General features: G+C 49.2%; 15 protein-coding genes across 15 annotated transcripts; 7 read left to right on the top strand and 8 right to left on the bottom strand.

The window, feature by feature from the left end:
- Position 1: 1 nt before the first annotated feature.
- On the top strand, positions 2 to 1156 carry An04g08290 (uncharacterized protein; the record flags this gene model as incomplete). The annotated part of the gene is made up of 1 exon (XM_001402150.1): positions 2 to 1156. The coding sequence occupies one exon, from the start codon at positions 2 to 4 to the stop codon at positions 1154 to 1156; it is 1155 nt and encodes a 384-aa protein (XP_001402187.1).
- Positions 1157 to 1763: 607 nt separating this feature from the next.
- On the top strand, positions 1764 to 2101 carry An04g08280 (hypothetical protein; the record flags this gene model as incomplete). Its single annotated transcript, XM_059747699.1, has 2 exons — positions 1764 to 2005; positions 2050 to 2101. 2 exons carry the CDS (start codon positions 1764 to 1766, stop codon positions 2099 to 2101), a joined length of 294 nt encoding a protein of 97 aa, XP_059603686.1.
- Positions 2102 to 2689: 588 nt separating this feature from the next.
- Positions 2690 to 4559, bottom strand: An04g08270 (hypothetical protein; the record flags this gene model as incomplete). The annotated part of the gene is made up of 7 exons (XM_059747698.1): positions 2690 to 2857; positions 2903 to 3101; positions 3454 to 3559; positions 3857 to 3999; positions 4317 to 4336; positions 4472 to 4499; positions 4546 to 4559. The coding sequence occupies 7 exons, from the start codon at positions 4557 to 4559 to the stop codon at positions 2690 to 2692; spliced, it is 678 nt and encodes a 225-aa protein (XP_059603685.1).
- A 505-nt stretch (positions 4560 to 5064) lies between these two features.
- An04g08260 (uncharacterized protein) lies at positions 5065 to 7632 on the top strand (the record flags this gene model as incomplete). Its single annotated transcript, XM_059747697.1, has 10 exons — positions 5065 to 5239; positions 5728 to 5958; positions 6118 to 6170; positions 6263 to 6322; positions 6412 to 6499; positions 6649 to 6822; positions 6951 to 7071; positions 7188 to 7229; positions 7388 to 7476; positions 7568 to 7632. 10 exons carry the CDS (start codon positions 5065 to 5067, stop codon positions 7630 to 7632), a joined length of 1098 nt encoding a protein of 365 aa, XP_059603684.1.
- A 204-nt stretch (positions 7633 to 7836) lies between these two features.
- Positions 7837 to 9418, top strand: An04g08250 (uncharacterized protein; the record flags this gene model as incomplete). The annotated part of the gene is made up of 2 exons (XM_001402146.3): positions 7837 to 8166; positions 8234 to 9418. 2 exons carry the CDS (start codon positions 7837 to 7839, stop codon positions 9416 to 9418), a joined length of 1515 nt encoding a protein of 504 aa, XP_001402183.1.
- Positions 9419 to 9593: 175 nt separating this feature from the next.
- An04g08240 (uncharacterized protein) lies at positions 9594 to 10607 on the bottom strand (the record flags this gene model as incomplete). The annotated part of the gene is made up of 1 exon (XM_001402145.1): positions 9594 to 10607. One exon carries the CDS (start codon positions 10605 to 10607, stop codon positions 9594 to 9596), a length of 1014 nt encoding a protein of 337 aa, XP_001402182.1.
- Positions 10608 to 10980: 373 nt separating this feature from the next.
- An04g08230 (uncharacterized protein) lies at positions 10981 to 12537 on the bottom strand (the record flags this gene model as incomplete). Its single annotated transcript, XM_059747696.1, has 7 exons — positions 10981 to 11162; positions 11219 to 11384; positions 11438 to 11764; positions 11795 to 12016; positions 12072 to 12143; positions 12273 to 12417; positions 12485 to 12537. The coding sequence occupies 7 exons, from the start codon at positions 12535 to 12537 to the stop codon at positions 10981 to 10983; spliced, it is 1167 nt and encodes a 388-aa protein (XP_059603683.1).
- Positions 12538 to 13625: 1088 nt separating this feature from the next.
- An04g08220 (uncharacterized protein) lies at positions 13626 to 14639 on the top strand (the record flags this gene model as incomplete). The annotated part of the gene is made up of 2 exons (XM_001402143.1): positions 13626 to 13875; positions 13966 to 14639. 2 exons carry the CDS (start codon positions 13626 to 13628, stop codon positions 14637 to 14639), a joined length of 924 nt encoding a protein of 307 aa, XP_001402180.1.
- A 118-nt stretch (positions 14640 to 14757) lies between these two features.
- Positions 14758 to 17105, bottom strand: An04g08210 (uncharacterized protein; the record flags this gene model as incomplete). Its single annotated transcript, XM_001402142.3, is given in 7 exon segments — positions 14758 to 14835; positions 14953 to 15216; positions 15259 to 15748; positions 15919 to 16208; positions 16313 to 16461; positions 16537 to 16614; positions 16796 to 17105. Coding segments are annotated over 7 exon segments (1659 nt in total).
- Positions 17106 to 17829: 724 nt separating this feature from the next.
- Positions 17830 to 18851, top strand: An04g08200 (hypothetical protein; the record flags this gene model as incomplete). Its single annotated transcript, XM_059747695.1, has 5 exons — positions 17830 to 17855; positions 17967 to 18046; positions 18268 to 18346; positions 18476 to 18635; positions 18702 to 18851. The coding sequence occupies 5 exons, from the start codon at positions 17830 to 17832 to the stop codon at positions 18849 to 18851; spliced, it is 495 nt and encodes a 164-aa protein (XP_059603682.1).
- A 286-nt stretch (positions 18852 to 19137) lies between these two features.
- On the bottom strand, positions 19138 to 19611 carry An04g08190 (uncharacterized protein; the record flags this gene model as incomplete). Its single annotated transcript, XM_001402140.3, has 1 exon — positions 19138 to 19611. One exon carries the CDS (start codon positions 19609 to 19611, stop codon positions 19138 to 19140), a length of 474 nt encoding a protein of 157 aa, XP_001402177.1.
- A 337-nt stretch (positions 19612 to 19948) lies between these two features.
- On the bottom strand, positions 19949 to 21456 carry An04g08180 (uncharacterized protein; the record flags this gene model as incomplete). The annotated part of the gene is made up of 6 exons (XM_059747694.1): positions 19949 to 20009; positions 20108 to 20216; positions 20592 to 20764; positions 20785 to 20984; positions 21061 to 21145; positions 21236 to 21456. The coding sequence occupies 6 exons, from the start codon at positions 21454 to 21456 to the stop codon at positions 19949 to 19951; spliced, it is 849 nt and encodes a 282-aa protein (XP_059603681.1).
- A 325-nt stretch (positions 21457 to 21781) lies between these two features.
- On the top strand, positions 21782 to 22488 carry An04g08170 (hypothetical protein; the record flags this gene model as incomplete). The annotated part of the gene is made up of 5 exons (XM_059747693.1): positions 21782 to 21882; positions 21969 to 22047; positions 22144 to 22197; positions 22269 to 22344; positions 22424 to 22488. 5 exons carry the CDS (start codon positions 21782 to 21784, stop codon positions 22486 to 22488), a joined length of 375 nt encoding a protein of 124 aa, XP_059603680.1.
- A 1110-nt stretch (positions 22489 to 23598) lies between these two features.
- Positions 23599 to 25286, bottom strand: An04g08160 (uncharacterized protein; the record flags this gene model as incomplete). Its single annotated transcript, XM_001402137.3, has 4 exons — positions 23599 to 24118; positions 24150 to 24447; positions 24634 to 25123; positions 25185 to 25286. 4 exons carry the CDS (start codon positions 25284 to 25286, stop codon positions 23599 to 23601), a joined length of 1410 nt encoding a protein of 469 aa, XP_001402174.3.
- Positions 25287 to 26270: 984 nt separating this feature from the next.
- An04g08150 (uncharacterized protein) lies at positions 26271 to 26806 on the bottom strand (the record flags this gene model as incomplete). The annotated part of the gene is made up of 2 exons (XM_001402136.3): positions 26271 to 26677; positions 26740 to 26806. 2 exons carry the CDS (start codon positions 26804 to 26806, stop codon positions 26271 to 26273), a joined length of 474 nt encoding a protein of 157 aa, XP_001402173.1.
- Between the last annotated feature and the right edge of the window lie 131 nt (positions 26807 to 26937).

Raw genomic sequence — 26937 nt, 5'->3', positions numbered from 1 at the left:
CATGACTTGGTTTACCGGTGCCCGAGACACGTCCGATAAAGGCTGGCATTTCGATGCCGTCAGTCTCCTGGCAGTGATTGGAGAATCCATTATCGAGAGGCAGAAGCATATTATAGTAGCTTCATCATTTAGCGTCCTCCCTCGTCTTTTACCGGCGCCACAAGCCATTTTGAACATGGGTTCGACGACGCAGCTACCACTGCTTAAAAATGTGTCTGTCATTGGTGTACATTCAGGAGCAATGTACGACGAACTAGGTTACGTCGCCCAAAGGATACATCAGACAGATAAGCTGCAACCATACGAATGTCGTGTCTATGAAATCTGTCGTTCGGAAAGTTATGAACCAGATGCCGACATTCGCAAATTGGAAGAGTGTCATGAATCTAGAAGAATAAGAATACGGCTCAAGCAGTTCTGCGTCATGAATATCTTGACCTTGGCATCTGTCCTCTTGACAGTCGGCTTGGCTGTCTGGTCAATCCTTATTCACGATGGTATTGGATTACTAGCCATAACCACTATGTCAATATCCAGCAGTCTGGCATGCCTTTCGCAACGCTCAAATCCAGAAACTGGGGAAGGAAGAACCGACCTTGATAAAATGCCCGGCGATGTTGTTATCAGGACCAAGAACGGTGCTTTTGTGGTCGTGCATTGTTCCGAGACTATTGCCCAGGAACTATACGCAAAGCGAGAAAGCTATTTTTATGCCAGGAAGCCAGAGAGTTCTGTTTTCAAAATGCTGATGGGGACCAGCACCATTCTATTGATGGTATCCGTGCTCCTCTTCAGCAACTGTGGGTGGACAATGCAGACGGCTATTGCCGTTACCTATATCTTGCTGAACCTGTGTTACTGGGCCGTTCCCGTGTTGTTCGATGAGAAAAGTTTTTGGGATCTGAGCGCTATTTATAAAATCACGCTACTTAAACATACATATAAGAAGAACTTAACGCGCGCACTGTGGGAAGCAATTTCTTCAACACACCAAGTTAAATGGGTCCGAAAGTCGCGTATATTACCGGATACGGAAGCTTGGAAAGCCTGGCTACAGGAGGCAAAGGAAAGACTTTCTTCAAATTTAGACTGGGATCCTGAAATGGCAAGGGACCGTTTGATGGCAAAGGTATCCTTGCCACCTCGCGACCCTTAGAAAGAAGTTGTTTATAAACTGAAGGAGTGATTGTACATGCACCTTCTGCTAGATCACAAGGGAAGGCAATGGCGTGTTTTCATTTGCATAATATTAATATCAATATTACAATCTATATGCAGAAATAACCATGGCGATATTGGCCAGTACTCAAGTGAACAGGTCCTACCCTCGAGAATATGTGAGTCGAGAAGTCTGATTACGACCTATAAGATTGCAGGGTATGAGAAGGCTCTCAAAGCCAGGATTCTGCGGACTGTGTACATAGTCTGTTTCCTTATTCTGGTTATTAGTACCACTGGGCATCATGACTCCAAGTCCTTGAGGCAGCTCATTAGCTCAAAGTAAGGGCCACAATCTTAACTATAGCCACCGGAGATGACGCAAGAGCCTGCCGACACGGATTCGAACGACGACGTTCAGGCGAGATCGAGCGCGAACGTACCTCGACAGTATAATCCTCCTCGTCCTCTGGAAAGTCCGAAGGTACCCTCTCAGCCACGTTCTCGGTGTTACGGGCGCCACGACGGACACGTTCGGATCATGAATCCTCTTTTTAAAGGACGGAGCAACCGCGGTCGCGTTGAATAACGCCCACTGACCATTGATGACGGGAGGTTGGAACCTGCCGATGGAACGATACAATGAGTTGGTTGAAACGGTTACTGGCACCCTCGTGGCGGATGTACCTCGGATCAAAGATCGAGGCAGGAAGATGCAGAATGGAGATCCAGTTAAAGCAGTAGGGGGAATCTCGTGCATGGACGGCTCAGGGGCAGAGTACTTATATCGACTTGTGAACAGTCCCGTTGAATACCAGGCTTTATTTCTCCTATCCACAGTCGTCGGGTAAGATGACCCTACGCATGGGAATGTTTTGTTTTGATCATAAGTTATGGGATGTCCAGCTTCCGTCAGAGTCTCGTTCATAGTGTGGACCTATGAAGCGGAGACTAATGGAGTGGCAGGCGAGGGGCTCTGCGTCTGATCTTGGAGGTTGTATGAGCGGCCTTACGGCCTTGGAATGTGTTGTTGTCATACGGTGAGGCAGCCAGGCGCTGTACGTCCAGGATAACATGTAAGGAAGCAGCCGCGCGGACGAGCTGTACTTCGAAATTGCCTCGCAGGGTCTCCACTGGAGCGTAGGTTGTATAGCCTGTTAAACTGGGTACATTTTCTCTCGTTGATGATAGTCAATACCCGACTTGTGGAACAGTATGAAGATCGCAATTTTATAAGATTGACCGAGCTCCAATCGCCGCCTGTATTGGTCGACCTTCTTCGTCTATAGGCGCTTATATGACTGTGTGAAAGTAGATAGCTGTCAATGATGGTGCAATAGAATCTAAAGAGTTCCACATTTAACCGGCCATGTTTAATCTTCCCTAAGCCAAGCCCAGTCCCTGTAAAACTCCAGTTTCTCGCCCTTTTGCTTGTCATATAGTCTCATGGAAAAAATAATAGGGCTTATGCGAGCATCAGACACGTTAGCCTTATTAAGCTTAACCTGTCAAACTGACTGTTGCTAGTTCATTATAGCTTTATCATATCCACAGGCTGGATGTGCAGGATTTGGGCTTCCTTGTCAGTTGCCAGACCGGTCTCCTCAGCGACATTCAGACAAACAGCACACCCAGCTTCAGTGCGTTCTTCGATCACCACGACCCATCGTAGCAGGGCACGGTATCGTCTCAACGACGCCTATGACTAGGTTAGCTGCGTATCTATATTCCGAAGATGTCGTACATACCCGAATGAGAATCCCAGACGCGCACGAAGACACAGTGGGTCGCGGGCTGCCTGACCACCTCTGCAGCCAGCCACACGGAACTGGCGGATCGCGCGCCTGAAGTCTGCCATCGTTGCTGGGCTACGACTGGCGCTGACTTGACTTTGAGCAGTTTGTTCATCGGTAGTCGTTGTGCAGATGTCAACTTGAGGGTTTCTGTACAGTTTTAGCAACTAAACATAAGGATTCAGTAAACAGCCCCCCTCTCTGATGGCAGTAGTTAAACCACGTATTGGTGGTATTGGTCGCAAGCGGATCATCATCGTCCACTGCAGCTATGATTCCGACCACATTGGGCGAGTACTCGGCCCCACGAATAATCAAGGAGGCTACAGCCTCATCTCTGCGATCGGGGTTGAACTTTTGTTGTCTTTTCGGTCATCATTCCTGCTTTTTTCAGTCATGTGCAGCCTGCTGTCATTTTCTCGGTCGACTCAGACGATGCTCGATAAGCTGGTACTGCCAATGGGCTCCTGCAGATAATATCAGGTGGTTTCTTCAGACTAACTTGTGGAATATCTGCATGGACAGGCCACCATGCTTAGGTCCAGCTTTTGCCAAACATCCATGCTGAACATCTGGGTGATGTTCCATGCTCAAATTCGACTCTGGAACTATCATTATTAAGTTGTATTCCAGATATTCTTTGTATGTAGAACTGCTGCATATGCTAATGCCCCTAAGGGGGCTGTGGGGAACGAGAGTTGCTTGAGCCAAATGCTTCGTTTCAGGGTTGCAGGGTTATCCCTTTCTCCCTTCGACGACGCACTTATCTCCATGATCAATCTGAATATGCAGCGCTCACAGTTTATGTTGAGCAGGTTCATCTTCTGCGTATTCGAGATACTTCACGAATATCTCGGCGTATTCCAGCGCCTAATATTAGACATCTTTTTTTCCATCTCTAGTACCCTTGTTTGCATCTAGCACCATCATAGGTCTTGTTGGAATTCCCAGCATGGCAATCAAAGGTAAATATAAAATGGTCTGGCCAGGAATATTCCCCTGCTTGAGAAAGATTGTTTGTTGGTGCGTAGTGCATAGTTTCTGTACCCTAGAAACATCTATTGTTTTCCTCTGTTGCACACTTGTAGAAGACACGCTAGCTAGAACGAATACAAGGATGGAGTATAAGGAAAAGAATCGAAGCCAAAGCTATCACGGTCCTCACGCAGTCCTCGTTATTGTTCTAAGGCCTGTCATGTTGTTTAATTCACCAAATTGCTAGCAAGCTAGAAATCCTTGTATACGTGATGAAGTTCTTTAAGCTGAGGATCTGCTTGCACAGAAGTTAAGTAATCACGTGTAACTAGCTGAATCCAAGGTATCTAGGAATCTGTTGAACTGTTCCTTAAACAGATTGATTCTTACTCTCTTCTCAGAGGCCTTGACTGTAGCATGTTTTTCTAGTATATTTATTGTTGGAATATAGTCTTAATGTAGGTAAAGTCAGCCCCTGCATAGACGAAATAGAAAGTATAGAAGTGTTGATAGAGATCAGGCGGATATGATATATCAAAACTTACTGATTCATTAATAAGGCTAGGATTAACCCTATAGTGGAGTACAAAGGTACCTGAATATTATATAGTGGATGTACCTTTCCACCTTCATTAAGATAGCATAGAATTCTCTTTGTAAAGGAAGGTATCTATCGTGAAATAACCTCCATGGGCCCTTACATTTCCAATATGAATGAGTTGTTAATTTTCAACCGTCGTATCGTTCAAAATATCTCTTCGGAACGAGGAGAGGAATTCGACTCTGGTTTCGGCGAAACCAGCGCTAAATTGTGTAGCCGTGCTTCATTTTGCAGTCCCTCAGATAGAGGGCTGCTTACCCTTTGAAGTTGATCAATAGTACTCCTTTATTGACAAACTTGGTCCTCATGCAATGAAGTAGATGGCGAGGCTTTACATCATCATCATAGTCCGTTGACCGTAGAGCAATTTTGAGATTGTGCCGGGTTATCCAGAACGGATTTATTTCCCCTACGGCGTAGGGAAATCCGGCGCTATTTTCCAGAGATTGAAGGAAGAAATAGAGTAGAATCAAGAAGTTGTCTGCGGTAAATAGACATGCTTTCCTATTGTAGAGGAAAACGGCGGCGACGGTAATAATGGCCGTGACAGTGAAGACACCCTGGCGGCTGCGGCGGAAAGCAAGGTGGTGGGTAGGCGAAGAAGCTCAAAATGTCAATGTCTACCATGCTCAGAGCACGCTAGTGTTGACCACAGAAATATTCGCCGCCGCGGAAAACGATTTCGATAGACTGAAAAGCATGTCTGAAGGTGGTCAATCATAGAGCGTTCCTTGTTCATCGTAGGCATAACTCATATTATCCACTAGTGTGGAAAGTCCATGCTAACAGAACTTCAACTGTTTCATGTATTGGGTGTCTTCAACGTATAGCTTTCGTCATATAATACTCGAGTTAGGAGACAACCACCGCAGGCATAGAGCCTGGTTATGTTCGGCTCATCATAGCACCTCAGTATCGGAGCATATTATTTAGGGTTCATGCTCGCTTCCAATCCTGATGTTTGTGGCTAAAGCTTTCGTGATTCTCCACACTCTAGCATATATGTCTGCCAAACGCGTCATTATTGACAACAAAGTCATGTAGGATATCTGGAAACCTAGTGCTCAGGACCTCTAGCCGTGTAGTCATGCTTTCCAGACATATGCGTCGCAGTTAGCAAGTAATGCCAGCATTGTATTTAGATTTTTCTGGCGATAGATGTCATCTTTCTTCCCTAGCACGCGAACCTTGGGAATGCAGAGTGCGATAGATGTGTGTCGATAGCAATCTCCATAAATGATGGAAGAGCATCGCTACCTGGACGCTTACGCAGTGGGATATTTGTGGACCCGAAGGAGAACATTATCTCCTTTGCGAAGTCTGGCAGTCCACGACTTATTCCGTCCAAGGAATCCCTTTTCCTGGTGTTCTTTGCTGACCAGTGGATGGAGAATATTGGATCTCGCAGATTCGTTATAATTAAAGGGAAAGGTTTGTATACTAGTCGGCAGCAGACAGGTAGAGTTGGGGATGGTCATCGTTCCTCGGACTTGCTTTTGCCAACACCCGACGGAACAGTATTGCGAGAGATAAAGAAAGGGATATAGCGTGCATAAGCTTCTTCATCATTTTCTGATTAGCTTTTTGCAGATTGTGGTGTATTCGCGCGCATGTTTGATTTAACGGGTACCGATATTCTTGAAGTTAGTCACTCATTAAAGTCAGATTCTCGGAGATATCAAGGTAGTTTAGAGAGTAATATATATAGTAGAAAGGGGAACTATATACTATAAAGGAGAGGCTTGAAGAGGAAGAAGACGGATGGACAGGGGGAGGGATATATATATTCAGACTAGTGAGTGAAGGGCATGCATCAGTGCATTGCAGCATTCCCGTTCCTGTAGACAATACTTAGTAGTCAATGTCATTGTGAATATATTGCAGTCGACTTATTCAACAATTCGTAAAGGAATCATCGTTAGGACGCGTATTCATTATCCTAGTAACTACGGCTTCATGCCAGAAATTCACCGTATGTTTAGACAGTCATACCAGTTCGCTTATCAACTATGCCTACCACAGTAAATCTAGAGCGACCTTATGCCAAACATACATCTAATGCAATTATTCGGAAATTCCCGGCATGACTCCAATGCTTATCTGGCTTTGGCGCACAGACAGCCAACTCGTATCCAGACGAGGTGCAAGCCTCGTTAGGCTTGTGTTGGGCAGACCGTATGCTGTATCATAAGAGCTTTGGCCTGACTGACAACAAAGGAGTCATATGCGCGCGGTGCTCGCAGGACTGGTGCTCGGGTGAGATGATGCGAACCAATCGGGACGAGTACCCACATGGTGCATCCTTATGAGAGACATCCAAAGTGTATCACCCACATCAGCTCATTGTCAGTGGACAAGAATCGCCAAGAGAATATTAAGTAAATGTTTATTGCTATCGGCTCGGGTTCTGGCTTGTGATGAAGAAAGTCGGGTTGTTGTTACGGCATCCCGAGGCAGGGCTGGGCAGACAGTGGAGCAATATGAAGCTATCCTTAGTTCGGATGTGCAAGCAAAGCATGTGAAACCGGAAGATTTTGACGTGGTGTGCAACCCCTGCCATGTGGTGTCAACATGAGAAACCATTCAGCCTGATAGCGGATCACAGTTTCAATTTCGATGGCATGGCGTGTCTGTGCTGGCGATGGTGATTGGGTCGCCAGGGGTTACTGGCTGACTCCTGATCCTTCGGCTGGCATTGCCAGGTGATGGCAGCATCGGTCGGCCTCGCCGGGGATAAGCCAAGCTGACACAAGACACGGTGAGCAGACAAGAAGCATTGTAGCTATCAGTAGGGTTACACGTCATGTCTGCATGATTAGCATGGGGGAACGGACCATGCTACTTGATCATGTTATCCAAGGCTGCAGTTCATAACAAAGACTCATTTCGATCTTATTCCATCGGGGTGCATAACTTGCACAACCGCGGGAAGGTTATGTGGATTGCCACGTTCTGGAGCCCGAATTCCACCGCATTTTCTCTCTCTCGGACCCACCACTGATTCAGCGCCTCCATCTTTAGTTTATTGCCACAAGTTAAGTGGCTGTTGATATCCCGCTGACTCGCCCTGACCAGGGATGCCCTAACAAAGTCCGACCAGATTAGCCATCAATGCCTGCGGCTCTGCAACTCCCTACAAACACTTTTCCTTTGCACACTATATCCTGCAAAATTATGCTTGCCGTTATCTCCGTCCAGACTATTTTAAATACACCCTATCCACCATGACCTGCCCATTATTCCTCTTCACGAATTCCACCCTAGTCCCTCTTTCCCCTCGTGCAGAAGAACCCAACTGCAATCCTCACCATGCCCGATATTGAGGATCAAACCGAGAAGCGATCTTCTCCAGTCCAGTCCCCCGCCTCCAGCACCACCACCGTTGCTGCCCTCTACCCGGAAACCGATCTCGACAAGGGCATCATCGGCTGGGACAGTCAAGATGACCCCAGCAACCCGCAAAACTTTTCTCCGAAACGCAAATGGATGCTCCTCGCCCTGATGAGCTCCTTTACCTTCATCTCGCCGCTGGCGTCGAGCATGTTCTCCCCCGCCATCAGCTACGTGGCCGCCGACTTTCGCGTCACCAATGAAACCCTCCTCTCCTTCAGTGTCACCATCTTCCTCCTCGGCTATACCGTATGCTTCCCACTACACCATCAATCCCTCCCCACATCTAAAGCTATCCCCATACTAATGACCCCAGGTCGGCCCCCTCTTCCTCGCCCCCCTTAGCGAAATCTACGGCCGCCGCATCACTTTAAGCGTTGCAAACTGGTTCTTCGTCGTCTGGCAAATCGGCTGCGCCCTCGCCCCAAACCTTTCCAGCCTGATTGTCTTCCGTCTCTTCGCCGGCATGGGTGGCGTGGGCTGCATCACCCTCGGCGCCGGTGTCATCGCCGACCTCTTTCCCACCACCCAGCGCGGCATGGCCACCTCCATCTGGGCTATGGGCCCCTTAATCGGCCCCGTCGTTGGCCCCATTGCGGGTGGCTTCATCGGCGAAACCATCGGCTGGCGATGGGTATTCTGGATCCTGCTCATCACCAGCGGCACCATCGGCGCCAGCATCGAGCTCCTCAACCGCGAAACTTACGCCCCTGTCCTAATCCGCTGGAAAACAGCCAAGCTCGCACGCGAACTCAACCGTCCTGAGCTCCGCAGCGCCTACGACATCTCCCAAGGCACCACGCCCCCGACCGTCTCTCAAGCACTAATGCAAGGCCTCCGCCGCCCCATCATCCTCATCTGCAAGAGCCCCATCGTCCTCCTCCTCTCCGTCTACATGGCCTTCGTCTACGGCCTCCTCTACCTCTTCTTCACGACCATCACCACCGTCTTCGAAGGCGTCTACGGCTTCTCGACCGGCCTTGCAGGCCTCTCCTACCTAGGTATCGGAGTAGGCTTCTTCATCGGCATGGCCGCCGTCGCAATGACGAGTGACCGCATGGTCATCAAACTCACCGCCCGCAACAACGGCGTCTTCCAACCCGAGATGCGTCTCCCCACCATGATCATCTTCGCCTGCTTCCTTCCTATCAGCTTCTTTTGGTACGGCTGGTCCGCTAAGTACGAGGCTATGTGGATCGTGCCGATCATTGGTATGGCGCCGTTCGGCATCGGCATGATAGGCATATATATGCCGATTCAGATGTACGTGATCGATTGTTATCCGGCGTATGCGGCGAGTGCGAATGCCGCGTTGACGGCCACGAGATCGTTGGTCGGTTCGGTGTTGCCGCTTGCTGGGCCGAAGCTCTTCAGTAGTTTGGGGCTCGGGTGGGGGAACTCGTTGCTGGGGTTTTTGGCGTTGGCGTTTGTGCCGGTGCCGATTTTGTTTAATCGCTATGGGCAGACAATTCGCGAGAGGTGGGTTGTGAGGTTGGATTAGTTTCATACCCTACACCACTCCTTTTTATTCTTGTCTCTCTTAATGTGTAGTAAAGTTGGCATGGGTGGAGTAAAAGTTATATAGATGATAGATGTACCGTGCATACATACATGCATATCTTAATGTGAAATATGAACAATATAACATACGATACTACTACAGAGTGACTTAGAGATTATCCAATCTCCATCAACACCTCCCCCACATCCACCCCTCTGACAACATCCGGCCAAACACCCACAAATTCCCTCGTTATCCCCCATCCCTCCTTACACATAATCATCTCGTGGAACCGTTTCTTTATAACCAACTCATTCCGCTCATCCCTTTCTAAAATTGACTCCCCCCACGGCCACCGCACCTTCAGACAACACGCCAGAAACCCAAACAAATCGTCTCTCTGCCGCGAATACACCTCCCACTCGCGGATCAGCGTCACCCGGATCTCAGGCCAAATAAGCATATCCAGCGACGCGGGGTGCGGAATACGCAGCTGCTCCTCGACGGGGTGCATGAAGGTTGGCAGCTTGGCGAATGTCTCTGGGGTGGGGTTGAAGAGCCATTTGCTGTAGTGGTAGCCGAGCCAGCCGAAGGCGAGACGTTCGGGGTCGCGCAGGGGACGACGAAGGGAGCTGGTGTAGATGGCGTTGGCGAGGGGGTTGGTGTTGGTGCCGTAGAGGAGGTCCAGGGGGTGTGGGGAGGGAGGGCAGGAGGTGATAGTGGATGGGGGGAGGGTGAGCCAGACGAGGGAGGGGGTGGTGGGGAGATCGGAGTGCAGGGGGAGGAGGGAGTAGAGAGGTGATATGGGTTGTTGGTGTTGGTCCTCTTTGTTGGGTTGTGGGGGTGATAATGATGATGGTTTTGGTGTTGTGGTGTGTGACTGGATAGGCGGGAGTGGAAGTTGCGTCGGTGGTTGTGGTTGCAGTACATGCGGTGGAGATGACGATGGATCTTCCCACGATGTAATCAACGTCTTTAGTCCTTCTTGGCGGTTTCGGAGTAGTTGGTTCTCTCGCTGCAGGCCCTCTATTACTTGTAGGAGATGCTGCGTGCCGCTGTCGTCGTGGTAGCGCTCGCAATGCGCCACTTTGTCTTCCAGCTGCGCGGTGTATTGCTGCTTTTTGGTGCGCAGGGTCTGTTGGGCGCGGCGGTCCCGTAGGCGTTTTTTCTCTGCTGAGGAGAGGAACATGCGTGCTGGTAGTGTTGTAGAAGGAATTTAGTGAGAGTTGAGATAGATTATGAAAATGGGACTAAGGCTGAGATTAAAGTTGTGGAATAAAGCCGGAGATAAAGTCGGAGGGATAGTCTGGGGTGGGTTTATGCAGTGCGTCACGGCACAAGTTGTGCATGTCCGGGACAATGTCATTGGTGAAGGTGTGTGGAAACATCGTGGGGTGTGGCAATAATTATATCGGATGCTTGTATCAAGTTTGCAACGGTCAACTAAATGAAATATGTGAAATCGCTCTTGCTACTTGATGAATTAGTATCTATTAATTTCTGTTTACGCGCTTACGTCACAATAAGTTCAGATTAAGTGGAAAAATGGGAAGACCAGCTTCCTACAACCCCTGAAACCAAGGATCCGAGAGTAACCCTTGCACAGTGTCTCTCTCATCTGCTCGCCACCGGAGCATTCGTGATACTAAATCAAGAAAAGCCTGCTTGTTGTCACCTTCAACGCTAGAAATAATCTTCTCAAGTCCTCCGCTCTCTGATATCAATTCCGGATGCTTAAATCTCCCTGCGTCAAAATGAGTAAAGTTTCAATAAACATTGGTAGCCGTGAAGATTAACTACCTTCGGCGTCAAAGTATCGAGAACTATATTTCGCTTCGCGAAGCATATCCACAGGTGAAGTTCCGAGTACTGATATTATGCGAGCTAGATGAGCTTCCTCAGTAAAGGTAGAAGAATTAGAGGATGGTTCATCAAAAGGGCCGCTTCCGTGGACTAGTTCCACAAGCTAGCTCATTATTAGCGATTTAGAATATCAGGGAAGCGAAGTATAAGTCATACCAAAGCAGCTAAATTCCATATATCAGCACTGTAACTCCAACCTGCCCCAAGAATAACCTCTGGGGCTCTGGAACTGTCCGGTTGAATGGGATGGTAATGGGCCCGAGACCCATCTACAGCCAGTCCAAAATCAGTAATCACTGGTCTGCCCGAACCATTTGCCTCCACGCCGAAGTGATTTCTCGAAAGGTATATTGTTCGATCCTCAAGTTGCTTTTGAGGCAGTGGTTCTTTGATCTCATCCTGAGAAACTTTATCAAGTATAGAGTGGTCTCGGAGAGCCATGAGAATATTGTCGGGTTTTAAGTCTAGCGAGTTATTGATAATCTACAGCTTGCCTTCTACGTAATCACAAACAATACCTGTATGGACAATCTGGCATTGAGAGTGGAGGTAGCCAAGGCCTTCCAGAATCAATTTAGCAACGGGCTTGAGAACATCCAATGGAAGTACATCGTCATGGAATCGCTGTTTGAGCATCCATAGAGGCTCACATAAGGGGTCGAATACCATGCAGACATGAAGACCATGAGGGCCTGGCACATCAAAGGAATCGAGCAATGTGCTGACAATCTCGGCCTACATGTTGTGGGTTTGCGTGCGTAATCTTTTCTGTGATGCGAAGATCTCTCACGGCATCCTCTTTAGTTGCGTAGTTATTCACCTTTATTTGACTGCAACGTAGCGTGTTGAACACCAACGCCATCTATCATGTTCTTAGTCTGAGTCTATAACAAACACATTTAGTTGATACAATACAACGTACTGATTCAGATCACGAGCCAGCCAGGCCGTTGAGCTAGTACCCCAACCAAGTTTGGCAGTAATTTGGTACCTGTCGTTGAGAATCTCGTAGAGGCGGATTGGGTAATAGTGGTTTGGCTGATAACGTGGAGTGCACTCCTTCGATCACTTTTGCGGCTGGCAAAACCTGTATCGGCACATTTGATGGTTTACAAGGATTCAATCTGAACATTCGGCTGACCGAAGTTCTTAGAGACCTCCACGATGAGGCCATCGGATGTGAGATCCGTGTCCAGTACATACATGACTATGGGAAATTGGGGACTAAATGAGACTTGGGCAAGCACAGACCCCATGCTGGGGGACCTGGACCCACTATCTCCCGGGCGGAAGCGCTAAAAATGACCAAAAATAGCAGGGCATGTTGATGTCCACACTAATCACTACACAGTCATCAACAAACACACGATCTTTAGGTTACATCAGGCCATGGAGCACTTTTAGTTATCTTTAGTGATCTCAGACATTTGAAAACTATGGATGACCTATATGCTTGAAATCATACTTGTCTTGCCGAGACCTAAGCACTATAAGCAAAGCGGCCCAAGATAAAGAACGATCGAGAAAGCAGACAACGCCAACCAGAGACGACCCATATATGGCCTCTTCTGGATCATGCTTCCGAAGCGAAGTGAGATTCAGTCCTTCCACCATAATCAGGAGCTGCCTCCGCCAGCCTTGCGAGTGTTCATTGGAACCCTACAGTCGGTGTTTCAATAGTAACTTGCGGTTATTGAACGCGCAATGGATACCCAGTTGAATATAACCATCGCATGGTCCATGGATCAATACTGGAATTATGGCTTCAGTATAAGAAATGAGGAAATGAAAGGGGCTAGGCCTTGGTTGGCATGATGACCAACCTTCTGGATGATAGACAACAGTGGCAGGTAACCTGTCAACAATCCAACAGGGAACGTATCTATTTTGATTATAATAAGCTTCTATGCTAAAACGCTAATAAATTCCCAACAGCCAACCAGCATCTAGCTCTCACATCTTGTATGGTGGACATGGGATCAACTTGCTTTCCAAGGCATGCACACGTGATAGTTTCTAGGCAACATTCGGGCTTCAATCAACTTCTTAAAGGAATAGGAACATGAACCACGGTACGAATCCTTGAACATGGCCTAATCGCATCCTTTATCCCCGTCTCCCTATAATCCACGGGACCCTTCCACTCGCAGTCACTCCGTAACCATGACGCCGCAATACGAGCTCCCCTCACCAATTTTAATCCCCTCCCACGTCATCAGGAAATAACTACGTAAATAGCTATGCTTACATAGCTATTGAAGTAGACCGACCTGCTTGCACTTTCCAGTACAATTACACAGCGTTTCTAACACATGAGCCACACAAGAACAAGAGGATCAGGAGAATGGCAACAATCGCCTTAATCGGCCTCGGCTCCGTAGGCGCCTCAACCGCCCTATCCCTAATCCACCGGCGCATCCAAGGCACCCTCCTCCTCGTGGATATCAAATCCAGTCTCCGGGACGCACAAGTGCGCGATCTGGCTGATGCCGCGCTCGTTTACGGCTCCGTGACCAAGATCGAAGCGGCCACGCACCAGGAAGCAAGTCAAGCAGATGTGGTGATCATTACCGCGGGGGTGAATTATACTCCTGGTATTCTTCTACCTCTTGACATAATGAACTTAATGACTAAGTTTGAAGAGGACGGGCGAAGCAAGAACAGTGGCTAATACCAATGCATAGGAGAAACCACCCTCCAACACCTGTACCACAAATTCAGTATCCTGAAGAGCATACTCAACGAGATGCGGCCGTTCAACCCTAATGCTATTATATTGGTCGTCGCTAACCCAGTTGATACTCTCACCACCCTCGCTCAAGACATCGCAGGCCTGCCGAGAAAGCAAGTTATCGGGGTGGGGACTTGTATCGACTCACTACGGCTACAGGACGAGGTATCCCGCTTCCTGGGTACCACGATGGAAGAAACAGAGGGGTATGTGGTCGGTGTGCGGGACAGTGAGAGCCAGGTTGTCGGGTGGTCCGGGTTAATGACTCCCCAAGGGAGGGATGGGATCGCGATTCAGAAGAGGATAGAGATAGAAAATAAGATTTGGGGCAGGTTGAAGGCCATTGTTGCTGGGAAAGGGGGCGCGCCGTGGGGGATTGGAGCTGTGGCCGGGGGGATTGCGGTGGCGGTGCTGGAGGATAATAAGAAGACTGTCTGGACGGTGAGTTGTTGGAGGGAGGATTATAGGTGTTGCTGTTCGTGGCCGGTTGTGGTGGGGAGGGAGGGGGTGGTCAGGGAGGTGAAGTTGGAGTTGGGACAGAGTGAGAAGGAGACAGTTGAAACGGGAGTTATGAGGTTGAATATTTTGTTGGAGAGGGTTAGGGTAAATGATGCTGGAGGGTCGTAGTAGGGATCTAAGTAGCTTAGCAGTGTAATTATGCATTTATTGACTTTTTCTTCATAATAAGACCAAGTATGAATCCTGGTGTGAGCATAGATAAGTAACGGACTGTGAGCTATCGAATTCACTTGCTGTCACCACAAATCATAAAAATCAGATTTATCAGCTTCTCCCCATTCTGCTTCTGCTCACTCGCCGCCACCTGCCTTTTCACATTCACAAAACTATCCGGAATTACCGATACCGAATCAATTCCTACTTCAACCAAGAACCGCGCAAACTCAGGATGATAACTCGGTGCCTATCCGCAGATGCCCACCTTGCAGCCAGCCCTACGTGCCACGCGAGCAACCTGCGCAACCAGCGTCTTAGTCGCCTCTCCCTGCTCATAGAACAGCTCCCCCAACTCATCCGAGTCGTGGTCATTCCCCCATATCAGCTGCGTGAGATCAGTCGACCAGATCAAGAACCCATCAAAGTGCGCCGCGAACTGCTCCGCTAGGACAGCACTTGGCAGAATCTCACACATCACATAATCTGCAGCCCATACTCTCCCTTGCGCAGACCCCTCACGAGCATAAGACTGTCACGTCCTGCCTTGAATGCAGCACGTAGGTGGCATCACGGGCGTCCACGATGGCAGGAACGCCGAGTTTGCGACTATGGCAGCATGGGACGTGCGGCCGCCGTAGTCAGTGATGATCGCCGCAGCGCGCTCCATGATCGGCACCCTATCCGGGTCGGTTGTGGCGGTGACGAGAACGCAGGCGTTGATAAATTTGTCCATTTCGTACGCAGGCTCGATTAGACAGAGCCGAACGGAGAGAGCGGCATCACCTACGGCCAGCCCAGTGGTTAGCGTGCGGCCCTTGTGGTCGATGTTGTACATATTAAAAGCGACGGTCGCATCGCGGCGCGAATGCACGGTTTCTGGTCGGGCTTGGACAATGAACAATGCGTTTGTGAGGCTGTCTTTGGCATATTCCACGTCCATGGGACAGCTGCAGGCGGTTTCGATGGTGCAAACCCATCGAGCGAGTTGGAGGAGTTCGGGGTCGCCGAGGACCAGTGCGAAGCGTTCGGCTTTGGGAGGTTGGGGCGTTTCGCGTGGACGCCTGGCTGTTGCCGTAGATCACCATAATGGATTTGTCGTCGCGCTATTTGCGGGTAATGGGGACGACGTAGCCGTCCGAGAGAAGCAGCTTGAAAACTTGGTACTCATCTAAGTCCACGGTGCCCTGAGGATATTCTCTCCTAGCCCTCAGGCGGCGGTGATGATGACGACCTTGCCAAAGCCTGGCTCGGCTTCGATGGAGAATATGCCCCAAAGCCGCTGGCATCAGAGCGGATCATGCGCTGCACGCCTACGGAGAGAGAGATACGAAGGTGGTTGAAGCCCTTTGCTTGTCGGTACCTGATAGCCCGGTCGGTGAAGAGTGACGCGTAATGGCGTCGACAAGCGTTTAGGAGGGCGTCTTCGCCCACGATGTTGAGGTAAGATTCCTACTACCTAGCAAAGCTGGCGTTTGGAAGATCTTCTGCTGTAGCGCTGGATCGGATGGCCACGCTGAGGTTCTCGACGCCTGCTTTGGCGGAGAGCCGGCGATATGTGGCGCGGATACTGCCTTGGTACCAAGGGGTCAAGTGCCCTGAAGAAAGAGCACGCGTATTGCTTGTACAGTTGCCGCGAGATGTGCCTTGCCTAATTCCCGGTCTGCTATGAGCTCAGCCATGTGCTTTCGGATCCCGTTGCTGTCGATGTAGTGCCAGTAGCTAAACTGGCCACAGGAGACAACAGCTCCTCCGGCATGAGGGAGCTGCTCAGCAGCTGTGTCAACCTAATAGCAATGTGGCTGGAGGCATATGCAGTAGATGTTAACGCATAGCTTGTGTATCCATGAACATCTCTCTAAGAGCAAAGCCAAGTACAGTCCGTCAACTGCACCGGCGAAAGTGATATCATCGACGAGCTCAACACCAGCTCACATGGCACATCTCATCGAATATGCAGTACGTCTATAACATATTAGCATACAAATATCGAATATGTCGAAGGAACTAACTCACCATACCAAACATCAACTTATGTCACCGTCCAGGCACAAGTCCTTCCCTACCACATACAACAGACATCTCGAAAGGCGAAACCTACCACTCCCAACTCCCTGGCATCTTCATCTTCGCACACCCCTCGCTCTCATCTCCCTGATCATCCTCCTTCTTACCTCCATCCTCAACTGCTCCATCCCCCCAGCGTTCCCTCCAAATAGCCAACTCCTCCTTCCACAGATCGTTGACGCACGGATCACACGAACTCCCGCAACACTCGCCCAGTCCAGGCGGCGGAGGGGGATCGTTGTAGTCACGCTCTGCGGCACGGAGGAGTTGCTTTGCACGGGTGTTGGGGAGACGGTTGCGACGCTTCTTGAAGGAGGGGACGTCTTGGGGGGTGTAGAGGGGTGAGGGGGGCATTTTTCTTCTTCTTACTACTTGGTGCGATAGAATACTATGTATGTGATGTTGGTCTCTAAGACTGTTCTTCTCGGAATGGTATAGAGGTTGGGGATTGTGCGTTAGTGGTGTTGTCTATGATGCATGATGGTAGGTATACAGGTATAGCAGTGAGGCCTGCCGGATGAAAATCGGGTAGGATCGGGATAGGATGTATTCGTGTCGGGTATGGGTGTCGGGATATACAGATATGCATGGTGGGTGTGGTATAGACAACGGGATGGATTCAATTCAGTTCATCGAGAAGATATATACAGACAGCTCTCATCTAAACTAAACCATAGACATAACAATAACATGAAGAAGAAATTCAAAGAGAAGGAGATTAGAAACATGCGGTATACCATTAACTCAACAACCGACAGCCAGAAGGAACAGAGAGGCAACTCACCCGAGATCACATGTCTACCAAATACCGACAGGTCACATGCAACTCCCATCCCCGTAATACGCAAACCATGCATACCATACCCAAGACAGTAATAAATTACCTACTTACCGAGTTCTCCCTTCCGGATCGAAGGAGACGGATGGATGAATCACATCCACATCCACATCCATCATCCCTCCCATGCAGTCCATGATTCATCATCAGAAAGGAATCATCCTATACCATTGCTCCATCTGCCTCCGTAGATAACTTCCCTGCCCTCCTTGACACTCTGTGGCTGGTACTTCCCACTCAATGGCTATGTGTCCGTGCTTAAGTAGGTGTGTCAGGTCTGTCTGTTCTGTCTACCGATCCGATCGTCGCAGGGAAAATCAATCGAAACCCCCGATACACATGATACGTAAAGTGGTACCTATGTTTTCTTGGCGCAGGGTTAGTTTCAACTTCCTTCCGCCGGCTAGAATAGATAGAACTGGGTTGCACGGCAGCTCTTCATGTCGGTTGGCTGTAGGTACTTATTTTCTACTTAACTATGAGTCGAGATTCATGCACATGCAGGGATTAGAGCTGCACGACAAATTTTTAGATGAAAATTTTTTTTCATTCTTGCTTTCATAACCCCCTGAAGTAGATAGCAGTCAATTGATTTAGAAAGGTCTGGCAAAGGTTCGCACTTCTACCACTGATCACATATATTTTGCCCTTGGGTCGCTGAGGCGGTGGTGGTGGTAGGGTGGGTGACGTTTACATTTGGGATCGTCCGTCTAGATCCACCGGGTGAGAGTGAAGGGGGTGCCATGGACCACAATGGGTTTGGTTGATGGCTGATTTTTTACCAACATTAATTGAGTATTTATTGGAGTGTGACAGACTATTCTAGACGTTCTCTAGGTTCGAAATTAGGTCAATTGACTGTCATGGTGTAGTTAGATGTTAGTAGGAGGAAGCTGGTTTATAAGGCGGTAATCGCCCTTTGTTGGGAGGGAGCCGGGAGGGAAGAGCTCCCCGGAGACTCCGGGACAACCGTTTCGTTGTCGACAGCTGGCATCAAGCTCGTACCTGTCTGGCTGACAACCACACCTTACGCCTTCAGAGACCAGGTCTTTGTCTAGCTGTTCAGTCTGACCGACAAGCTTGAAAGCGTGATCATATGATAATTGGTTCAGAGATCTGACCTGACCAGCTTAGCTGGACCGAGCACTGTCGTTACCCCAGGTTTTTTCCCATTCATGGGTCAAAACTGGCAGGATTTGAACAGCAGCAGAATCATCAAGATCGATGTGGATATAACGTCCCAATTCTACAATCAAATGTAGCTGGCAAATCCGTGGAGTTTAGTGGCCATTTTAAATCTCTATATGTACAGTGTATTTGATGGTTGTAGATGATGACGGGAAAAGTAGTACATGATATATAAAAAGACCACCACAATAGAATTACCTCCTATCACAGCCATGACAATCTCAAAAACAAAGAATTTTGCTGATATTCCTCCAAATTCCCCTTATCTCTCCAAAATAGTAATGGTTTGCAATCGGAGGTTTGGAGTGGATCATAAAATCTCCGCAGATGTCGTGACTGCAATCATCCCTCGGTCATAATTTAAACGTACTTGCACATCATGGCAACCATCAGGTCGAACAGACCAATGGCCTCGACGAAGGCGAAACCAAGAATGGCGTAGGAGAAGAGCTGACCACGGAGGGCAGGGTTGCGGGAGACGGAGAGGAGGAGGGCACCGAAGACGAGACCGATACCGATACCGGCACCACCGAGACCGATGGCAGCGGAACCCATACCCAGGTTCTGGGAGACCTGGACCATGGCGTCGGCGATTTCAGAGGAGTACTGGCGGCGGGCCTGCTGGGCAGCGAAAGCCTGGCGAGCGTTGGCCTGGATGAGGCCGGAGGGAGACTGACGCTTGACGGTCTGGAAGGGGGTCATGGGGACGGCCTTGCGCTGGGTGGTGAAGGTGCGCTTGGGGGCAAGCTGGAGGCGAGCGGCAGGGCGAGCGACCTTGGTGGTCGCGGCCATGGTGGAGGCCAGACGCTGGGCGAAGACACGGGAGGAGGCCATTGTGATGGTTTGTGGTGGTTCTGAGAGAGGAGTTTCTCTAGAAAATGATGGGATTGGGAAGGGAAAGAAGGAAGGAGAACTTTTCTGGAGGAAAAAGCTGGAGGAAAAGTGACAACAGAAGGCCCCCCGGGACATAAATACTCTCCCGCTAAATTTTCGCGGTTTTTTGCCCTTTTCCCACCCAGCCCCCCCGTCGGGTGTTAGTGCGCTTTGTTGGGACCAGAAAAAAAAGCCCTACCTACTTTTTTGTTTGGTGTTTTGGCACCGTTTGTTTGTATTGTATTGTTCCTGTTTTTCCTGTTTGTGTCTGTCTTTGGTATCATCCGTTATCCCTAGTTTATCCTTTCCCTTCTTTTTCCCTTACACCGTGTTTGGCGCCTCGTTTTTGGCTCATCATCCTTTTTCCTTCCCCCGGGAAAGCAGTGGGCATTCCACCGCACATACACACTTACCACACTTCCTTACACATACTGTGTACACATACACACATACACACCCTTCGGGATCACTCGGGATGGGGGTAACCAGGGGAGTTACTACTGGTACAGCCAATGGTTTCAGGGTCTTCACCTGACCGTGCTGGTCCGCGATGGAGCATTGGCTTACTCTCTCATTCACTCACACATCTCCTTCCCCTTCAGATAACCCATTGCTGCATCTGATGGGATTATTCCGTAGTCGTGTGTGTATTTTACACTTGTATGAACCGATCCCTTCCGTTCAATTCCTTTTTTCCCTCGTGTCGTCACAAAAAGGAGAGAAAAAAACATTCTTGTCTTGTCTCTACGGGTCCCTCCCTTCATTCTTTCCTTACATATAAATTGTCCCCTTCTCCCTTCCGCTTCTGACACCGGGCCACCTAACCCAGCAACAGACCGGAAAAGACAGGACAAGACAAGAGACAAGCAATAGAGACCAGCTACGGTATGCAAAATTTTCACAGCAAAACGGGAGACCGCAAAGAAGGGAAAAAACCAGACGTGCGGGTGGGTCCCTGCATCCAAATGGGTCCGATAGAGTGGTACACCCCCACTTGGCGGTGTCCCGGAAGCCAATGGGAAGCAGCCAAGGCCCAGCTAATATGATGGCCAGCTTCTCGGTCGCAATCAAACCGGGCCGAATCGGGCATGCGGCTCCACCAGCACCGGAGTTTCTGAGCAAGAAAATTCCCACTTCTGAGACGCAAGCAGGTTTGCGCCGCGTCGGCTGGAAGGAGGGAAGCTTCCCCAATTGTGTTCTGTTGCTGTGCTCCTGGTCTGCTCCCTCGGGAAATGCCTCACCGACTCATCGTATTGGGTATCTGCCGTTTTGGGACAACCCGGCTCCGTACGGAGCGCCTTTCGCCGGGGAAACGCGCGACGATCCGTAGCTCCCTGAGCTAGCTCGCAAATAGCACAGAAATGTTAGTCCACACACCTCTGGCGCTATGGTAGAAAAAAAAAAAACGACTTCCCCCAATGCCTCAGCGCGCTTGTCTCCGTGGGTGGTGCACGGGTTATATAGCTTTTTGGATACATCAGAGAAATTGATCCCTCTCGGGGGAATAAGGAGCAAATCTCAGGGGGGGGTCGGCGCGGCGCAAGCTGGATAGGGGAGAAAAGTGGGCGGCGCGGCGCAAGCCAACCCAATCCCTCCCATCGACATCATCCCGTGGCCTCTGGAAAACCGGACGAAAGCATATCCCACACAGTCAGCCGCTAGTGGCTGGCTTGCTCGCGGTTTTTCCCTGCAGTGTTGTTGCTTGTTATCGTGGCCACCACCCCTTTCCACCAAGAGAATCCCTTCGGGAACCCATTGTGTAATTTTTATCCTCTTGCTCACCTGCCAGCCCGTTTTTCTTCCCATCTTCCCAAGAAGACATCCGTCTGCTACTTATACCTGGATCAGGGAGAGGATTCCGGGGCAAAATTCTTTCACTCTTCTCCTAATTTCTTGCTAATTTTTTGTGTGGCCCTTCCCCCCCAATTTTCCTAACCTATCCATTTCCGAGGTCGGTCTCACTAAACTCGATTTAAACCGGTGATCGAGATATGATCTCAGCCGCCCTGCAGCATTACGTAACCCGGCCTCCCGACTGAACCGCTGCCGCCGTCGCCGCAAACTGGCCGTGCCTTGCCTTGCCTTGCGCTCACTTGTTCTGGCTCAATTTAAGCATGCAGCTGGTGCAGGGATGCCACGGGGCTCGAGCTGTTCGCGAACTGTTCTTCGGCTAGCAGGGGTGTTGTTGAATCCTAGTATCTCTGAACAACTATGGCCGAGTAGCGTTGTAATGTGCAGCAATAACTTCTCTCTGATCAGTAGTATCCACGGGAACACAAAAATGCATAAATTAAGTATAGTTTTGGTGATACCGACAGACTCGGAGGATATGGGATGGATCGATCGATGGATGGCTGCAGCGAAGCAGTGAGCATGGAGCCGCCGTGTATCGGACCTGTACGGGCTGTATTATTACGGTATCATGAATACGTGACCGAGATACGGTCTCACAGCCTCAGGTATCAAGGCACGAGTCTGTCGGGTCAGCGGCAGGTCCCGGACCTCGGGATTCAAGTTGGGTTTAGTTGGAATGACAACTCAAAGCAGGTATGGCGGCTATCTACGTATCGGGCTGGTGGCCGCCATCATGCCGGTTATTTCCTTGGTACGGCACGTAGGTGATTTACATTGTAGCTTGTGGTGCGGAAGATAAGCTGGGATCCTTGACGAATCGGAGCGTAGGGGAGTATCTGGGTGAGGTTGTGTGGGTGTGGAATGCTATAGCTAGCCACCTGGAGTGTGGTATGTGGATAATATATATTGTGGTATGGAGGGTGGCTTCACTTTGGTATGTTGGGGGTCCACAAGGAGGATGGGGAAGATATATCCGGGGGTTAGTGTAGTTTGTTCAATTTGTAGTACTGGAGACGATATATATTGTCGGGTGAAGTGGTTTGGTTAGTAGTACTAGTAGTATATACTACAGGCTAACTATACATCACGGTTCATAGTGTGTACACTCACCAAGACAGAGCTTGGTGCTAAAACTGGATAACCATGGCAGTAACTTGCACACGTTCCTGAGCTACTACCAAAGTAACTGAATATAGTAGTTATCTTGGCATGATCTGGACATCAACGGTCACTAAATAATAGTACTAACTGTAGCTGAGAGTCAGATAGTAGACGCCTTCGACTCTGCCTCATTCGGAAGACAGAGCTGCGTCATGTGATCATCATGATCTACGTCCATGTTTCCGTTCCTAGATTATATCGATAGGGGAACGCTATTTGAGTGGACAATGATAAGTCAGTCCCTTGCTTTATTGCAGAGTATTATCCAGCTGAAGCTATGATACTAACATTGTTCACTTCATTATGTCTCAACCATACCCTGCGGTACTAAAAGCTGAGATAAGTATTTTTTAGACCATCCGTCAAGTATACGACGTGAAGACCTACGTAGCTTCACCGAAACGTGGTCAATCCAGAAGGCAAAGTGCGTCCTGTACGCTAGGTGGTTGTATACCGCCTATTACCACCAACATGCAGCCTTGGACCCATCAAGCGTTGTTAGATTGCGTTTCCCCTACCGACTCTGGAAGGTCTCGTGGTTTCGTCCTTTACCAAAGAGTTACACCAGAGCTTTTTAGCCTGTCTACTTATTTTGACATGCCTACTAAGGGAAATCACGTGTATCATGTTTAAACTAGATGACCTCTCTCACTGACATTGACATGTCTAATTTGGAGTAACGTTGGTATCTTCCGGACTTCCGGACAGAATAACCTTTCAAGTGGAATCTTTGCTGAGGCTATGAGTAAACACAACATAGATCCCGCTGATGTCCCCTACCGTCGTCAATTTCCCAGTATTGTACCTGTCGGTTTGCGATAAGAACATTAGCTCATTCCGCGACAGGCACAGGGAAGTCCCTTCCCCATTCTTAAAAGGGCGCCTCGACGTAATATCTCAAATCGAAATCTATCTCTTCTACGGGCCCAAGTGTCACTTCCCATCTGATCTCTCCATCACGCTCAGCTCCACAGTCTTCTTTCCCGACACTCCCGGCGCCGTCAAATCCACCTTATCCTCGGGAACCTTCAAGGTCTCGGGCGTCAGAATCTCAAAATCAAAGTGATCATCCACATTGACTGGCACCTGATCCAATACAAAATCGTTGACTGCATGGGCTCTTGTATTCTTGACCTTGCACGACGCTTCGAAATATGTAGTACTTTGCTTCAAGTATTCGTCAGCTGTAGCCAGTGTTATACCAGGTTCCTTATAGGTCATCTTGACGGACCGGTCCACCCTAAGGTTGAGCTCAAAGGATTCGTTGCGCACGCAACTTGGGACTTGGGAATTGCCGAGACAGGTGCCGTCAACGGTTAAGCTCATTTCACCCTTTCGAGTATTTACAGGCAAAGTATTCGGTACCTTCGCACGAAGACACGCTGCAACATGCTTCTTGGGCACTATCGCATGGGTGGATGAAGCCTGGAGGTCCAGCTCCACTATTTCATGGCTGCGGGGCACGCAGGCCAGGGAGTTCATACGCTACACTCAAGCCAGGACCCTGGCTGATTGACTCGGGCACCTTACCGTCAAGGGGGTAAAAGTCCTTTTCCATCCCATTCATCCTTTCATCGGCTGTGAAATCCGTAAACAGATCGCCTGAGTGGGAAACATCAGGGAAGGGGAATGTTGATTCTGGGATCCCCAGTGCTGACACAGAAGGCGAGAACAAACTGGTTTCAGGTGGTATGGCTGCCTGATCAAATAATTGCAATGATGGAAACTGTTCCTCCAGACACGACGTGTGTGTCTGCGGAGTCGGCAGCATTAGCTGGGCATCTGCCAGGTTTCCGCAGTCATGTCAGTGAACAGGGCACAGTGCCTTATCTTGGCCGAGGAGGTGAGCGTATTAAGGTTGAGGTCGTGAAGCTTTAAGTTCCGATTTCGCCGGAACTGTATAGATCAATCGCAATATCACTTCATTGCTCTGAGCCTTTCCTTCCGCCTGATCTTCCTCTTCATTACCAAGAGTGTCAGGGCTCGAGGCGGAGGCAGGAGCAGTCATTTGCCCTTCCAGATGCACAACTACCTGGCAGGACTGGTCCAAGGCCGACTGTTTCGGATCAGATTTCTGATTCCGTTCTTCCCACATACTCGGATCCTCCCCTTTCCGAATCGTTGGTTCTGAAAAGCCCAAAGGAGGATATTGCGCACTATATCCAGCATAACCCATAAGCTGCCTCTCTTGACTTAGACGACTGGCTCGATACAACTCGTCATCTTCGGCCCACGTCAGTTCTTCAATGGAGTTGAAGGGGTGCCTTTCTATATTATCGGGGTCTCTGGCTGGGTCATAGGCCTTTTGATCAGAGGGTGGTTTGCAGGCGGACGGATCTCGGTGAATGATTGCATGCTGGATGTCTATAACTTTGACAGGGCCGGAGCCTTCAACGCGGATGGAATCGGGATCGACCTTGTGGTCGATGTTGTTGATGGTGATCGTGAAAGGACCGGGCTATTAGGGCCGTTAGAAAATACACTTTAGATACAAAGATTGGTTACTGTGGGATTTGTACCAAGACACAGACAGGGAATTCACGCGTGATGGTTGCTAGAATAGGATGGGAGGCAACGGACTTGGTGGGGAGATCCTCAACGGAGAACTGACTTTCCTTCATCTTTATTAGTTGTATGATAGTTAGATAAATGAAGTTCAAGGACGGGTAGGAATGAAGAAGCAGAAAGCAGCGGACGGTTAGACAACAGCTGTAATATTTGACCAAGATATATGTTTTATACCATGTCTGTGATCACCATCACGAGAGGAATATCCCTGTACTATATTCATGGTATTGCCTTAACTCGCCCATGCTGAACCCTTTCTGCCATTGATCTGGAAACATCACAAGCTGACGTGTGATAAATGTCAATTTATATTCCTCCTTATCTGTTCGTAATTCAATGTGCGGATATAGCCAGGTATATACACAGGTCACGCAGTAGGATTCCAAATCTGGAATCAAGCAGGAATATCAAAGCCTTGCGACATCAATGTTGATGGGACTTCCCTTGTAGATCATATCGCCTTCGGTAACTCAGCATAAGCACCAAGTGTCCCTTGATACGGATAATGCCGGCATAGCAAATTGTCTTACCCTCAAATATGCGTCGCATATACAAGTTGTTCTGCTGGGAATTTGTCCGCCACTGATGGGGGATTGCAAAGGTTGACTCGAGCACTTGTTATTATGCTGCGCAGTTGAAGACTGAGATAGGGAAAAGAGTAGCTTAGGATATGTTTACCAGAAAGAATGCAGTTGAGAAGTTACTAATTAGTTATAATATCAGAGAAAACCCCAATCTGTATTAAACTTCACAAGAACCCCATGAGCGAATTATAGACGTATAGTACTCAACATCCTGGGCTATTCACAAGGAGAGACATTGAAACTATCAACAGGTTCAAGGAAGCCGCAAAACAACAAGACAGCAACAACAACAGTACAATTAATCACACAAGACTATGACCCGGTGCAACCCCGAAGCCATCAGCAACTGTATGTACAGTGCGGAACCTGGGTTCGACTCAAGCTAGAGAGTGCCACCATTAGTTTATAGCAAATCCATATCAACAAATGAGGAGCATACATACCAGTCAATGTTTACTGCTGGGACTTGCCCTGCTCCTTCTCCCACTCCTGGCCACCCTCCTTACCCCAGTTCTGGCCCGTCTTGTGGTCGGTAGTCTCGCCGTAGCTCTTGCTGAAGGATGCGGACTCGTTGTCCTGGACGCTCTTGTAGTCTTCCTCGCCGGAAGCACCACCTTCCTTGCCCCACTTCTTGCCAGCGTCCTTGGAGTACTCGCTAGTCTTGGCGGGGACAGGCTGAGGCTTGGGAGCGGGCTTGTGCCACTGCTGCGGCTGGGGCTTCTCAACCTCAGCAACAGGCAGGTTGACTTCCGCGAGAACGGTAGCGGGCTGCTTCTCCTCGTGCTTCCAGTCGTGCTTGTCGTCGTGCCCGCCGCCACGCTTGTGGACGATGTGGCCAGTGCCTGGGAGATGGTCGTTGTCTGGTAGATATTTAGTATTGGGTAGATTAGGTAGATGGGAATAGATGAGCGACTGCACATACCGATGACAGGAGCAGCCATGGTGAAGCCGGCAAGGGCGATGAGGGAGAGAACAGCGGAGGCCTTCATTTTGAATAGTTGGTTTGTTTGAAGCGTGAGCTTGTTGATTGAAGACTGGTTTTTGACTTGAGGAGCTGTGAGGAGAGAAGCTTGATTGATGCTGATGATGAGAAGAAGTTGAGTTGGTGAGGGTTCAAGGC

This window comes from Aspergillus niger (assembly GCF_000002855.4).
Source record: "Aspergillus niger supercontig An04".
NCBI lineage: Eukaryota > Fungi > Ascomycota > Eurotiomycetes > Eurotiales > Aspergillaceae > Aspergillus > Aspergillus niger.
This window is presented reverse-complemented; position numbering and strand designations above follow the sequence as displayed.